This window comes from Macrobrachium nipponense, chromosome 4, assembly GCF_015104395.2.
Source record: "Macrobrachium nipponense isolate FS-2020 chromosome 4, ASM1510439v2, whole genome shotgun sequence".
Taxonomy (NCBI): Eukaryota; Metazoa; Arthropoda; class Malacostraca; order Decapoda; family Palaemonidae; genus Macrobrachium; species Macrobrachium nipponense.
In genome coordinates this window covers 46,659,755-46,676,878 of record NC_061100.1, presented here as the reverse complement: position 1 = coordinate 46,676,878, position 17,124 = coordinate 46,659,755, and the positions used below count along the sequence as shown (strand labels likewise).

At 37.2% G+C, this 17,124-nt stretch overlaps 1 protein-coding gene across 1 annotated transcript in view; it reads right to left on the bottom strand.

The window, feature by feature from the left end:
• Window positions 1-2,899: 2,899 nt before the first annotated feature.
• The window catches only part of LOC135210906 (uncharacterized), a 198,912-nt gene continuing 184,687 nt past the window's right edge, over window positions 2,900-17,124 (bottom strand). The window contains exon 9 of the mRNA XM_064243853.1: window positions 2,900-8,405. Within this exon, the coding sequence (XP_064099923.1) occupies window positions 8,385-8,405 (21 nt within the window). The 3' untranslated portion in view covers window positions 2,900-8,384. The remainder of the gene's footprint in view (window positions 8,406-17,124) is intronic.

Here is a 17,124-nt window from a genome sequence, read left to right as displayed (position 1 = left end):
CTTGTAGTAGAAATATTAATAATAGAATTTACAATTACTTTGGAAAATGCTTTTTTTATTATTAACTTCCTAATCAGTTTCATAAATTCTTAATCATTAATTTTAACTAATTCACTAAAAGGTTTTAATCTTTCATATGCAATAGGTTTAAAAGAACACTCAGAATGTTTTTCTTTTTGTTTATAGAAAAAGTTCTGGGTACAAATTTGTATACAGCCATGAAAATTTTTCTTAATACAAGGATAAAATACTTAATGACTGAAACCCCTAATAAGGGACGATAATGTAATAGAAGCAAAAATAGAGTATATAAAACCTAAGAAAATAACATTTCATACACCCACTCACAAGGAAATTACAACACTCATAGTACAATATCACAATTACTTTCTGAATACTTTCTCACCCATGAAAAGCACTTTTGATTTTTAGATTCTGTTAACCCTGAAACGCCGGAGCGGTAAATAAAAAAATGACTCCCGTATGCCGGAGGGGTTTGAGAGTGAGCGCGCAAGCGGAAAAAATATTTTTTTCAAAAAATCACAGCGCGCTTAGTTTTCAAGATTAAGAGTTCATTTTTGGCTCCTTTTTTTGTCATTGCTTGAAGTTTAGTATGCAACCATCAGAAATGAAAAAAATTATCATTATCATATATAAATAATGCGATATATGATAGCGCAAAAACAAAATTTCATATATAATTGTATTCAAATCGCGCTGTGCGCAAAACGGTTGAGGGTAACAAGTTACTTTTTTTTTCGTTGTAATGTGCACTAAATTGCGATCATTTTGATATATAACACATTGTAAAACAATAAAAGCAACACAGAGAAAATATTATCACAAAATAATGCATGAATTCGTAACGCGCTTACGTAAACACATATTTTTTTCTAAAAATTCACCATAAATTCTAAATTTATTGTCCATAGAGACTTCCAATATGTTTCAGAATGAAGACAAATGATTGAATATTACTATACTGTAAGAATATTAGCTTACAAATGCAGTTTTCGACCATATCTGACGAGCTAAAGTTGACCGAATGTCGAATTTTTTATATATATATATATGAAATTATTTTGGTTTTGGAAATAAGAAAAGCTACAACTTTCAAATATTTTTCGTTTTATTCTACATGAAATTGCGCACATTTTCATATATAAAACTCTATGAAATGCCTAATATGAAACGGAGCAAATATTCCGAGAATGGGACTTACGCATTTCGGAGATTTGTGGCGGAGAATCCGCGCGCGGAGGGAAGGAAAGTTTTTTTAAAAATTCACCATAAATTTAAATATTGTGCTAGAGACTTCGAATTTGTTTCACGATGAAGATAAATGACTGAATATTACTAGACTGTAAGAGTTTTATCTTACAATTGCGTTTTTCGACCATTTCGGTAGAGTCAAATTTGACCGAACATGGTTTTTTTCTATTTATCGTGATTTATATGCAAATATTTCGAAAATGAGAATAGCTACAACCTTCAACTATTTATTGTTGTATTATACATGAAATTGCGCACATTTTCATATATAAAACGTTATGTAACGGCTAATTTAAAATGGTGCAAACATTAGCCACAATCGCACGTATGATTTTTTCGGAAGAGTTACCGCGCGGACGTAAAGAAAATGTTATTTTTTTCATAAATTCACCATAAATCGAAATATTGTGCTAGAGACTTCCAATTTGTTGCAAAATGAAGGTAAATGCTTGAATATTACTAGAATATAGGCGTTTTAGCTTACAATTGCGTTTTTCGACCATTTCGGTAGAGTCAAAATTGACCGAAGGTTGAAAATTTGTCACTTATCATTTTTTATATGAAAATATTTCAAAATTGATAAAAGCTACAACCATGGGGTTTGTAGTTGTATTGTGCATGGAAATTGCGCACATTTTCAATATATAAAACTTTATGTAACGGCTAATTTAAAATGGTGCAAACATTACCACAATCGCATGTATGATTATTTTCGGAAGAGTTACCGCGCGGACGAAAGGAAAAAGTTTTTTCATATATTCACCATAAATCGAAATATTGTGCTAGACACTTCCAATTAGTTGCAAAATTAAGTTAAATGATTGAATATTACTAAAATATAAGAGTTTTAGCTTACAATTGCGTTTTTTCGACCATTTCGGTAGAGTCAAAGTTGACCGAAGGTTGAAATTTTGGCACTTATCGTTATTTTATGAAAATATCTTAAAACTGAAAAGCTACAATCATAAAATATCTGATAAAAGCTACAATCATGAGTATTTTTTTGTTGTATTCTACATAAAAATGCGCACATTTTCATATATAATACTCTATGTAACGGCTAATTTAAAATGGTACAAAAATTATGTCAAAGTGACGAAATAATTTCAGAGATGTGTCACAGATACTTTTTAGTGCGGCAAGAAAGAAATTCGCGCTTGCGCGCCTGCGTAACGATTGTAAACAAAACAACACCTTGATCCGTGAACTCCCAGCATCCCCCAAGGCGATTGATTCAAGAGTTTTCGGCTGGTAGGCCTAAAAGTATTTTTCCGCGAATTTTTAAAAAAACTTTTGTATGTCGATGTAAAATACGTCCAGTCGGCACCCGAGAGACAAAAAATGTCGACGTAAAATACGTCCAGTCGGCGTTTAAGGGTTAATATAAAAGCAAAAAGATTTTAGTACACCACTTCTGGGTGGGAACTATCTTAATTTTCACAAAATATAATACTTTGCCTAAATTATAAATTATATAATTCATAAGTTTTAGACAATAGCCCAATTTGTGGAGACTATTACATTTGTGAACTTTAATAGTACTTGTTCATGTTCATCACTTAATACTAGGTTCTATTTACAATAAATACAAAGACTAGCCAATAAATAATTTTTTTTTTTATATCTCTTTTCATAGCATGAGGGGATTAACATACTGTGTACTACTTAATTTGGGAAAAATCAACCAGTTATGCAAGAAAAATCAAAAGTTTCCACATAAGAAATGCACACTGTTTGTTGACCAAATTTACGAGGAAACGAAAATATCCGAAAGTCAATTTTGATTTTAATTTAAATAAAGGTATTTTCTTTCAGGAAGCAGTTGTAAACATGTCTTCTCAAAAGATATGAAAACTAAATATTTTAACCTTAGTCATGATGAAACGCTTTTAGTAATTCAAAACCAGTACATACATTTTATACAAAACATATTGCATGAACTTAAAACCAATAAAATTCTTTTCCTTTGTCTTAAAAAAATACAAATTTCTACCTAAGAAAGAGTATTTTCAAGACAATCCAGAAATATGTGCATATCAAAATTTTAAGGTAATTTTCCTAGGTCTGCAAACCTGAGCAAGTCCAAGCTGTACTCAGTTGCTGAAACTTAGAACTGTAACTTGTAGTTAAGGACCAATATAGATAGGCAAGTGGGGAGGTGGGGGGAATCCTACACTAACCTGCCATTATCAAGCATTTCTTCCTTTGGCATCAAGGATGTGAATGCATGGAAAGGCTGAGATGAGATTATGAAACAAAGCTCTGGTTTGTATACCTAAGAAAAACAAATGAATAAATTTGTGATTTATTCTTACAGGAATACAAACCAACTTTCATGTATAACTGACTGGCAAGTCAAATCTCTATCTAAACAGAGTAGAATATCAACAACTGTAACCTCCTGTACAATCTGGCATCATTGAAAGGGCTCTGAGCTACAATGAGTTGTATCTAAACACTGATTCTAGGAAAACTTGGGAGAACCTAGTGTCCTAAAGATTCTAAAAGTGTCCTAAAGATGGTGTACCATGGGTCAGAAGGCAGAGCTAGTACCTTGGACAGGCACAGTGGGGTTAAAGTAGCTTTAACCACTCCCGTCCCCATTTAAAGGGAAAGCAGAGGAAGTCATACCTAATGAGCCAATGCCCCAACTGTGAAGTCCAACTGGATTGTGGCCCATTCAACATGTACTCGACCTGAATGCTGCCCCACAGGTGAAAAACCATATGTCAATTATCCACTCCAACTTCCAGCCTTATGTTATCCAAGTAAATTAGGTTAGTTGCTCTTTCGACTGAGAATATCTTGGAGACTACACAATCTGTTGGGCAACCACTATGGATCCTTAAGAATTTGTGTGATTTTCCTGAGGTGCAATAAGGTAAGGGTAGTCTGGTGCTACCAGTTGCCCTCAAATCTTGAAAAGCAAACAGTTCTCTGAATGGCTAAGGATGGGCAAATGGCCCCTGCTTTATGAGCTCTTGCCCAGACTGGATGACCATCCTTGTCACATAATGAAGTTATATCTACATGTATATCCACTTGATCACTTCATGAGGCCAGTGTCCTGAACACCACCACCTTATGGCTTCTAGTACATACTACAAAAGACAGATTGGCTATTGAGGTTAGATCCTCATCAGATAGTGTTGCAAAGTTAGCACTGAGCACCAAAGCATCTCATCCAGCTCCCCTCTAACAAGCTTTAAGAGGCAGTGGATCAAGAGTCTCAAATCCTGTCAGAAATTGGTAGCTTCTGAGTTTTCCACAAACTCAGGAGTGAGAACATGAGGAATCTGAGAGTCACATAAGATACAAAGGGCTGTGCTGCACAACAACATACATGACAAGGATTAGGCTGGCAGAGCAGTTTTGAGGGCGATATCTTGTGTGATGACCCCTACCAAGGGCTCTCTGGAGGCAAAAGTTAATGAGGTGGGTAAAACTGCAGATCCTATAAGTATGGACAACATTACTTAGAGAGGAAGAGAGATCAATGCCCTTAATTCAGAAGCCTTGACTGCAAGCAGAGTAACAGGGTTCACCATTGTGACTGAAGGAACTGTGTCTTGATGAAGATGGTGGTAAGTAAGTCCACAATCTGCTACAAAGTACCTCTAACCAGCCTCTGACCTTGTGTGTGACACGTTAGGGATTGTCTACTCCTGGCATAAAGTAATTAAGGCTACCTCAAAATGTGTGGCTAAAAGAGAAAAAATGGGCCAAATTGGAATACATGGGTGCCTCCACCAAAAAAGCTAGCAGACTGGGATACAGCTTGGCATGGAGCCAACAAGACCCAAAGTAGCATACACTTGGTTGATCACTTGGTAAATCAGACTGACAAGGAGGGCAAACTCATTCAAATGTTGCATGTGCTGCTGGCAGGCATTTTCCAGGCTTCTTGGGTTCTAGACCAAAAGAGCAGAACCCTATGCGAACCTTAGCAAAAGTAAGAATGGGAAAAGCTCAGGACCGTCCTCATGTTTCTGAACCGAACCTACATCAGACATCCCTACTCAGAGAACTCGGTGTCAACCCTACCTACTAAAAGCATCCCAACCAAAGGTGAACAAATACATTTGCCAACCTTCAAGAAGGGAGGGAATCACTTGGGGGCCAACTAAAGTTTGTTTTGTTTTTTGTTTTTTTTTCAACATTCTCCACAACATGATTTGTTTATTGATCTGATTCAGATCCACTTAAAAAAACACTATACATACAATAAAAGAGATAAAATAATTTTTAACTTTATGATCAGTCAGAGAGCAGAAAAACATCGTAACTTGCCGTGTCTGAAGAAAAAGTCCTTCCCGTAGGAAGCTAGTACGGTCAGTTCAACTATTGCAGTGCAGTGTAGGCATCATCTCTTAAGATTCTTTGCAACATGCCTTCAGCCCCTAGCTGTGACCCCTTTTGTTCCTTTGACTCTACCTCTTCATATTCTCCGTCTTCCATCTTGCTTTCCCACCCCCCCCCTAAGAGTTGATTCATAGTGCAACTATGAGGTTTTCCTCCTGTTACAAGTTTCAAACCTTTCACTGCCCATTTCCATTTAAGCACAGAATGACCTCATAGGTCCCATTGCTTGGTCTTTGGTCTAAATTCTATATTCAGTTCTATTCAATTACAAGAAAAAGTGTTTGATGATAGCAGGTGAGAGGAATTCCTCAGTCCCTGCTCCGACCTCGCCTATTTACCACAAATTAACTACACCTTGTTACCCAGTTTCAACAACTGATTCCAACTCAAGCTAAGGCCATGGTTTCTTTGCCCATAGATAGAAATTTAGGATTAATTTGGTTTATAACTTCCATTACTATGGTTTATTACTTCAATGGTAACTTAAGCTTAGATTTTCATGAAAAATACTTATTGGTTGCAAAGTTGACAATATTCAGAAACTAGCAGAGTAATCTTCAACTGTCCCTATGGTAAAAATTCTAAATAATTTTTTGACATATTTTTATCATGTTTGATTTTGGTCACTAAATCTCACTTTAATTTTAGTGCCTTGGAACTAACAATTCCTTTTAATGATAATGCCTATTAAAATTAAAATGTAGGCAGTATGTTAAATACATAATCTGAATAACAAAATACTGCTTCTTAACTAATGGTAATACACAATAACAAATGGTGCAAAAACTAAATATACAATTTTAGTCAAACTAGGATTAAAAGTTACTACAAAACACTTCTACAGTGCATGGAATTGGTAAAAGAACCTAATTTGAGCCTCTGCTCTCATATATATTACATGCCTTGAATTTCTTGTTCATGCACAGTCACTGAGAGAGGAATGTTATGCACAATCAAAGAAGCATTACAGGTAATCTCAACATTTCTATTTTACTTTGATTTTTCCTCACAGCAAGCAGAGTTACATGGAGGAGAATACGGCACATTAAGGGAAGATTGTGCAGTAGCTAATTACACACAACATATTGAAAATCTGCATAATTACTCTTTCCCCAACTAAATCCTATTAATATGCAAGACGACGAGAGTGACGCTATATATAGACCAGAACTTGGTTCAATGTGGAAAAGCATTTGAGGCCTAAAACTTATCACGAAACAAAAATTCATATTAAAAATTTTAACATTCTAACCAATTTAAAATTATTACCAATATTCAATTTACAAATTAAGAACTTCTTATACAAAAACCAGATATGCAATTAGATAACACTTACTTATTACACTTCACTAACCGAGATTAACTAGAGCCTACGAGAACAAATACATTATAAATTTATGAACACAAATGGCCAATATTAGATTTTCAGTTATGTTTCCCTTCTAATCATAACCCGATACTTTTCTGTAACCTATGGTAATAATAATAAATGTGATAATGATGATATGATATACTGTGCTACATCTGTTTTCCTTGAAAAAATTAAAACAATGCGAAAAACCATAAAACAGCATAAAAACGAAGTAGACATTATATTTGAAAATAAAAAAGGAAGTTACCTATAAAGATTTTGCAAATAAAAATAAAAGAATATATTTACCCAGGTAATTCACTTGCACTACATGAAATGTATGCAGCTCATAAATGGTTAAAAATAAGGATCAGGATATCTTGAACAAGAACTGTACAATATTATATTTGTAACAAGAAAAAACACCAAACCCACCCAACTTTTTTCATCTCTGATTTTCTTTAGAATTGGTATGCCAGATGGACTTCAAATGTATAGTCAAAAACATAATCAATACTTTATAGTTCTTTACTTTAAAAAGATCACCAAACCCACAGAAAACTTTTATACAGATAGCCAAAAGTTTCGTGAAAATCTATACTTTAGAAATTAAATTATCAGCAATGAAAAATTTCAAACTAATGTTCACAAAACACAAACTACAATAGGATTTAAAATATTTTGGTGTAAATAAAGCCAAAAGTATGAATTTTTGACAGCTTCTTTCCAAATTAAAATTCCTTGATAATAGTATTAACAGTATTACTAGGACATACACACAGGATCCTTGACTTTTTTAAGATGCCAATGACTTCACACTATTATAATTAATCAACACTAGAGTATCCATGACACCAAAACAATTCTGTAAGCATACAGAATAAGACCACACCACAAGCACTAAAGAATTTAAGTAATTATATATGGTTGTATATATAATGACTTCAACAAATGCTGCGTTTGTGCTTCAGCATAAGGCAATATCATAATTTCAAATTCACACCTCTCAACAGCCAAAGAATGACCTCTACCTCTGTAGTGAAGACTGCACCAAGCTCCCATAAACTTCAACTTGGAAGACATCCAAAAATTCACATATGAATACCAACCCAAAGAATAATGATGAAACTGATGAACTACGTACATAGTTCACTCTTGTAATATGAATTAATGAATATAATGGCTTTATTTACAATTCATTATAACAAAATTTCAATACAATCTCTAAACACCTACCATGGTACAAAATTTCTTCAACCACATAACCTGCTTTAAATTTACAATTATACAAACTTAAGCAGCCTTCAGGCTTAACAAAAGCTGGTCCAATGACTTGCTACTGGTGTAAGTAATACTCCTATGTTTCAGAAAAAACCTACAAAATACAAGGCACACAACACTAATCTTCTTCCTCCAGGATCTGAAAAAAGGAATAAAATCAATGTTATTTTACAAAGATAGCATGGATGGTTACTACACAAAAAATAAAATGATCTCTTTTCATAGATATACAAATGAAACATTTTACTGACATTTGGTAACAAATTTAAGTCTCCTGTAATCAGGTATAACCCATCTTTACCTGGAAACAACTCCCTCTAAATACTCACATGGATAATGAAAAAATTACAAACCTGAGTTCTTAACAGTAGGATAAATCTTTTGGCACCAGCTGGAAACCAGTTAAAAACAATAAAAAATTGTATATGCAAGGAATCTGTGGCATTTGGCATCCAACACATAGTTGAGGTGGAAGATAGTCAGAGGCCATGCTTGAACCTAGTGATGCATTAGTCTTTTTTCCAACCCAGGATGAAACATAAGATGGGTGCTAGAGGTGGGAAGTCAATGTTAAGACCTCAGGCCTGTTAGCTATGAAAAATACTGGTCTTAATAGTATAATAGACTCACATTTGGGGGGGAGGAATGAGAATCCTGAACCTACTGGAGGTTTGGCACACCTGATCATTATTCTTAGAAAAGAGAATTCTAAAGAAGAGGACCTAAGCCTTACAGATGTTAGATATGTGGATATTTAACACCCAGTCCACTGGGATTAAATACAATGAAACATGTCAGATTCACTATATATACAAAAGTCAATAAGAACTATATCTGTTCAAGGAAAAAACCATGTTAGCCACAAGAAATGGCTGGTCTCTTTTCTTCCACTTTTCTCCTTCTTCAATACCTACGGGCAGTTTGAAGAATAGGCACATCATACACTGGAACTGGCTTGATGCAGGTCAGCATTGTAGCCATACTGTTACAGCACTTTTTGTTTCATACAACATACAAATCTGCTTCTCGGTAGCTTCAACCCCTCTCTCCAGCAAGGGGAGTGAGGGGTCGGGCTCCCCTTGCTGGTGGGAGGGGTTGAAGCTACTGAGGAGCAGATATGTATGTTGTATGAAACATAAATAGTGCTGTAACAGTATGGCTGCAACACTTACCTGCATCAAGACAGTTCCAGCGTATGATGTGTCTAGTCTTCAAATTGCCCATAGGTATTGAAGAAAGGAGAACAACAAAAGAAAAGACCCCTTTCATCTCACTCATTCCTTACTCCACACAATCATCTTAGGCAGGATACAAACTGTTCTGCCAGGGGCACTGGATGAGTTACACTTGTTGATCATCCAACACTGAACCCAAGAAGAAGTGTCCAAGGACCTGTGGGCAACATCCTTCAGGTAGAGGAAAGTGAAAGTGGTTTGAAGCAGACAGAAATCAGCCTCCAAAATTCTATGAACAGATAAGTTCTTCTTAAATGCCAGGGAGGAACATATTCCTCTGATGTCATGCGCTTCTGCACACACAGAATTGGTGACAGAACTTGACAATAAAGAATAGGCTTGCCTAATCACAGCATGTTGATAAATGAAAGGGTATTCTAGGACACCTCTTTCTTGGCCTGGCCTGTGTTAACGTAAAGTCTACGACACCTAAGCTCTAGGTGATGAGCCCTTTAGAAAACAATGCAGTGCTCTGACAGGGCAAAGCAGAAACTCTTGAAGGTTGCTGATAACAAAACTGTTTCCAAAGTCAGTTTCCTGTACAATGATTAACCCATGGGCTCGAATTGAGCTCAAGTGAGACTACTCAGTACCAGAGTAAAGTTCCACATATAAGGTCTGAGTTCCCTGGGTGAACAAGACCACTCAAAGCTCTTAAACCCCATAGAGACTTCGCAGGGCGAAGTGATGTCCAAATCTATCAGATGAAGAACTAATCATAAGGCAGCCCTGTAGCCTTTGCCAGTAGAAACAGAAAGAATTTCCTCTGTTCTGAAAAAGATCACGAAGATCTTTATCAACTGAACAGAAACTCTGAATGGAGAGAAATCCCTTCAATTTACCAATTACAGCAGACAGTTCATCTTGTATATGGCTGATGAAGATCCTCTGAAGCAGTCTTACATTTGAGTCAATGCTCCGCAAGAAAGATCTCTCGCGCAAGAGATACTGAGCAGACTCCAGATATGAAGAGATAAAGATCTTACAGGTTGGTGGAGAAGGTTGTGCTAAGGTGGAATATCTCTCGGCACTGGTGAGAGAAGAGAAAAAGATCCTGGAACCACTCAGCTTTGGGCCATAAGGAGCTACCAGGTTATCGTACGACTTTGGAATCCATTATTCTGTTCAGAACAAGATGGAACAGGCAGAACGGAGAAAATGCGTAACCTCCTAGGTTGTTCCCCATATGTAGAAGGATGTCCTCCGTCCCAGCAAATGGATCTGGGACCATGAACAGTAGGCCTCTAGCTTCCTGTTGAATCGTGCAGTGAAGGGATCTAGCATGGGTCTTCTCCAAGTAGACAGAGAAGACAACAGGATAACCCAAGGGTATGTCCTATGATAATAAGCTCCCCGTAGATACATTCTAAATATTCTACTGTCAACTTGTGTACTGTCAAAGGAATTGCACTGTAGACAGAAACGTCCTCACACTGCCAAAGAAACATGTATTTCAACATAAGAGACGTCCTATGAGGAGATTCCCAATGATGCCATAAGTTCAGTATGCTACTCTCAAAGATGTCCTATGATGATAGAACACAGGCCCCCTTTGGAATATTGACCGTGATGCATTTTTTGAAAATAAAATTCTCATGACAGAAAACAATGATCCTTGAATGACTTGGCTTTAACTGTTACCACCCAATCCAGAATGAATGACCCAATACAGTGGTACCTCGAGATATGAAATTAATCCGTTCCGAGGCGCCCTTCGTATCATGAGGTTTTCGTATCTTGGACCACATTTTACATGTAAAATGGCTAATCCGTTCCAAGCCCTCCAAAAACACCCCAGTAAATTTCATAATAAAGCTAAATTGACCTATAAACAATGAAATACTACAACAAATTGGACCATTCAATACCTAACTTAATAACATAATACTAATTACCTGTAAATAAAGTGTATTAGTGTACATGGTATACAAGAAATACTGTACGTATGTGGTAAAATGTGGAAGCTTACCTTTCGAGTGAGGCTATCTCCGAAAGTGGCGGCAGAGGAGGAGGAGGACAAACGGCAGATACGTACGTACACTTAACTTTACGAAACACATAAAAAAACGTAAGGAAAACTAAACTAAAATTTAAGAAGCACATTAACAAAACTGTAACACTTAACTGTACAAAAAACTAAAATTAAAATTTTTTTTTCTCTTTTTTTTATTTTTAAATTTTTTTTTTTACTTTTTTATACTTTACATAGGTTTTTTTTTTTCCCTTGCAAAATTTCAACTTCATCACCACTTTCAACTTTCTGATTTTTATCACTTGGTTCTTCCTTTTTGCTTACTCCTGCTAATGCTAAAGGCCTCCTTTAAAAAATAACTATCTAAGGAAGATTGCTTCTGCCTACTTTTCACAATGTTTCTGAAACGACTCAGGCAAACGTCATTGAACTGCGCAAGCATACGACCTGTGTGAGCCTTTTCGGGGGGTGTTTTCTCTATAAACGATTGCACTTTATGAAAAGCGCCTAGAACATCCTTAATTTCTGCCGTTGTCATAGGGTCACCCTCCTCCTCCTTGCCGCTGCTAGAGAACTCCTCTTGAATGACGTTATGTTGCATGGCCTCCAACTCCTTCAGGTCATCCGTCGTAAGCTCCTCTTGGTGCTCCTCGAGAAGGTCGTTGAAGTCGTCCTCGTCGATGACCAGCCCCATGGACTTGCCGAGTGCAACGATCTCGTCAAGATCTGGTTGCAAAACAGTTTCAGGATCGTCAACTGTTCCTGAATCTGCAGCACCAGCTTCGCCCACGTCGAATCCCTCGAAGTCTCGGGCGGATACGGCATCAGGCCAGAGTTTCCTCCATGAGGAATTCAAGGTTCGCCTCGAAACCTCCTGCCAAGCTTGGTTGATGAGTCGGATGCATATGAACAATGTCGAAATGCTCTTTCCAAAATTCACGCCAAGTGAGGTTTGTGGCATCGGTGATGTCGAAACATCTCTTGAAAAGATATTTCGTATACAGCTTCTTAAAGTTCGATATCACTTGCTGGTCCATGGGCTGGAGGAGAGGGGTGGTGTTAGGCGGAAGATAAAGAATCTTGATGAAGGAATACTCCGCTAGGATATCTTCCTCGAGGCCAGGAGGATTGGGGAGGGGCATTGTCCAACACCAGCAGACATTTCAGGGGGAGGCGCTTCTCTTCCAAGAATATCTTCACTGTCAGGCCGAAACACAGATTTAACCCCTCCGTGAACAAAACCCTCGTTACCCAGGCTTTTGCATTAGCCCTCCACATCACTGGAAGCTTCTCCTTAAGCATTTTGTGGGCCTTGAAGGCTCGAGGAGTCTCGGAATGATAGACCAGTAGGGGCTTCACCTTGCAATCCCCACTGGCGTTGGAACAAAGTGCAAGCGTAAGCCTGTCTTTCATAGGCTTATGCCCGGGTAGCTTCTTCTCTTCCTCCGTGATGTACGTCCGACGAGGCATTTTTTTTCCCCATGCCACACCACCGAATGGATGTCAGTCCGTTTACAAAATTTTTTGAACCACCCATGCGAAGCCTTGAACTCTGGGGTTGGCGTTGAAGTCCCTTCCCCTTCATCGTCTTCCGCCTGGGCAATCAAATCGCCGAAAATAGCACTGGCCTTGTGGGAGATTGCCGTCTCCGTTATCGTATCGCCAGCGATTTCTTTGTCTTTTATCCAGACAAGAGGCAGCCGTTCCATCTCGTCGTGCACGTGGGTCCTCTTGCTGGACAAAATAGTGATGCCCTTGGAAGGTGTAGCTGCTTTGATGACATCCTTCTGCTTAAGGATGGTGCCTATTGTCGACAGATTTCAGCCGTATTCCTTGGTGATCCCACTCAATTGCATACCAGCTTCATACTTCTTGATAATCTCCATCTTTGTCTCCAAAGAGAGCATTCGCTTCTTTCCGTGAATTTCAACTTTCTTGGGACCCATGACTACATATATACTGTACGTAATTTACGTCTAAGTAGAATAAAGTTTTGACATAACACGATAAAGTACATATACTGCAACGAAATCACTAACGAATTTACATTACTAAACGAAATCGTTAGACCGAACGAATACCGCGTGCGTACAATAACGATGCTGCTACAGAGTGGCCGAGGCACGCCGCTACGTACATAGATGCATCATGGGAGGGATGCTGACCAATAGGAGAGAAGGATCTCATGGCGGTGACTAGCATCAGGAACCAATGGGAGAGCAGGAGGATGGTGGCGAGTCTACTAAGTTGGCGGTGCGCGAGTTTCAAAATTGTTATCGGTGGTTCGGGCGAATCTCGGACTTTACAGAAACCTTTCATATCTTGAAAACTTTTTGTATGTAGAGCCGTTAAATTTTTCGTGTTAGCTTTTGTATCCAAGTTTTTCGTAAGTTGAGCCTTTCGTATCTCGAGGTACCACTGTATATGTATTTACAGGTTAAAATCAATGTATAAAATGAGCAGTGAAGGGAGGGAAAGCAAGTGCATTCACTGCATTTGATTTTTATTATAACCATAAAAAGACAGAACTTCCATGTACCTTTAATAAACAATTTAGTTATGTAAATATTGTACTGCAACTGGATAAACATAACTGGTATATTAAATAAAATAACTTTTTCCCAATTTCTACCATAGTCTGGTCAAGTTCATACAGTTAGTGTCAGCTGATCTGTTCTTGAAATATGTTTTAAATAAACAATTTGTCATGGTAACACTGCTAATTGGCTTAATTCCATCTTATCTGAATGTACTGAATTATACTTTGAATTCCTACAAAAGCACTTTTTTATATGTAGGACAAAGGATTATAAACAAAACATGCAAAAATAATAACAATAAATAAATCCTTCTGAGTTACTACAGATATAGTGGGGCTATAATGATATAAAAGTCCTCGTAAGAAATACAGATTAACATATTCAAACTACCGGAGAAGGAGGGGGGCTGAGGGAAATGACCTAATTTGACATTTGGAATCAGAACTTCTGCTTTAACCGAGTCACTATCGCTTTTATTCCAATATATACTATGCAAGCATCCTTGAGAATGTATATAGTTATTGTAAATAAATGCTACAAGGCTTGACTGCACAATATTTCTTTTACTAGCAATTGTTATAAGCATTTTATGAACAACAACCTCTATAATAGGAAACAGTCCTATATACTTATAAGTAATTATATACAGTCAACCTCCCGTATTCGCACTCTCAAGATTCACAGACTCGCCTATTCGCGGATTTTTTCTGTTGAGCCTTTATAAATTATTTGCAAAAAATTCAGCAACCAATACTTTTACGATGATAAACATTCACTAATTGATGTATTTTGATGTTATTTTCATGACTAATACATTTTTATGATACAAAAGTGATTTACTAATTTTCAAATATTAATATTGATTAATACTGTAACAAGTTTAATAAGATTAAATGATATTAATCTCTCTCTCTCTCTCTCTCTCTCTCTCTCATCTCCTCCTCTCTCTCCTCTTCCTCTCGTCTCTCTCTCTCTCTCTCTCTCTCTCTCTCTCTCTCTCACTGATACGTATGTTTTTGTATGATGAATAAATTATTTAATTTTCAAATATTAATATTAATGTAAACAACAATAATATCAATTCACTAAAGAAAATACTATAGTAGTGAATTAGTAAGATTTTAGTTTATGAAATGATAAATAATATAAAAATACTAATGAAAACAATGATTTTTTTGCTGAGAGACTTGGAGAGATGGAGACGGAGGAGGGTGAGCCAGTTAGAAACTTCAAGAAGTCTGACACCAAGGGTGGGATGGCCATTTGACCACTGAGTTACTTGCTAATGTGCCATCTCAGGCGAGATCTCTCATATCAGCTCATACAATATTAACTGTACTGTAGATATACTGAATTGTAAAACAACTTACATTTAAACCGACTTCCAGCATGCAAGCAGCAACCTAACCCTGTTGTAACTCAATGCTTACATAAATGATTCAAATATGTATATACTACTAAGTAGAAGTACATTATGGTAAAAAGATTGAAATATAATGATTCTACATTACATTACAGTACTATGTAGGTACTGTATAGTATCGGCCACTTTCTAAGGTTTGACTTATATCCATTTTGACTTACAACCAGGTGGTTGGAACCAAACTCGGTTGTAAGCAGGATGGAACTTGTATTGATGTATAAAATGCTACAAAAATTGCAATTAACAGTAAACTGTATTTTTCCTAACTATACAAACCTGAGGTCCTTTACAATAGGAATATGCTTACGCTAAAGCTGGAAAATGGCTGTTCAAACTCTTGAACAAGGTGGTTAGGCAGCAACTTTTGTCTGGTAAGCGGCAATAAACATTCCACTTTGCCTTTCAGCCCAGGTTTCAGACTGAGGGCTGGCATGAGGTGGGCATTAGTGTAAAGGACCTCGGGTTTGTATACTACAGTAGACCCCCATATTCATGGGGAATGGGTACCACATCTCCCGTGAATAGCTATAAAAAAAAAAAAAAAAAAAAAAAAAAAAAAACTTATACATGAGTATTTAAATAGTTCTATCACAAAAATTGCATTTTGTCATGAAAATTATATGAAAATTCAATAATTTGTGAATATTTCTGTGAAAAATACTGCGAATAGGCGAATTTTCCACAAATAGTGGGGGTCAACTTTAGTTAGGAAAAATACAATTTACTTTTAAAAATGATTTGTTCCTACACAATATACAAACCCTCGTTCCTTTACATTAGGAAGACTGTCTGGTTGGAGGGAGGAATTTCAGTGAGTCTCTTTAACTAACTGGAGTTCAGCACACCTGGGCTGCTACTCCTGGTTGAAAAAGTGAGGAGGAGTGCCCCACCACTGACAATTTGATGGAAGTATAAGAGCTATAAGATGAAGAGTCAGACTTCTGCATCTTTTCGAATGAGTGAGGAACCATAACTCACACAAAAACGGCTGGGAAGAATATTAACGGTCGGCGGCATTAAGGCAAAGATCGGAGAAGGGTTTGCCATACTGCCAGTCCCCTTCCTCCCCTTGCTAGAGGAAAGGGCAGGATTGCTTCTATGATTCTACAAGAAAAATAGAAAGACAGCTCAATGTGTAGGCTTACCGCATCAGATGCCAGTCCAGCAGGTGTAGGTTTAAGTCCTATTCTCAGCTCGAAGGAAGAGGAGTAGAAGAATGAAGAAGGAGGGGCAGGAGAGGCCAGTCACTCTCAAATTCTTCTCACCTCTAGAACCACCTAACTTAGGCAAGATGCAACCTGTCCTCTTAAAGGAGCCAGGTAAGGAAACACAACTTGTTGAGCAGCCACCACAGTTCCAAGGAAAAAAGGTTCCAAAAACTTGTGAGGAAAGACCCGAAGGTAGGAAGACATAAATGCGGTCCTGATGAGACCACATCTATCTTCCAGTTCGATATATTCTTAGAAATTTGAGGAAAGGACTACACCACTGATACCGTGAGCTCCTGGAGAAACCGTACAGGTGACATAATTGCCAGCTGCAAACCTCCTTCCAATCTTCTCATAAAACCAGGAAAAAGATGTGTCCTTAGGCACTTATCCCTTGGCGAAACAGTACTAGTGAAAGGTTATCGACATCCATGTCAATGCTGTTGAGTCTTCCAAACGCGCAGCAAACATGCTAACAGG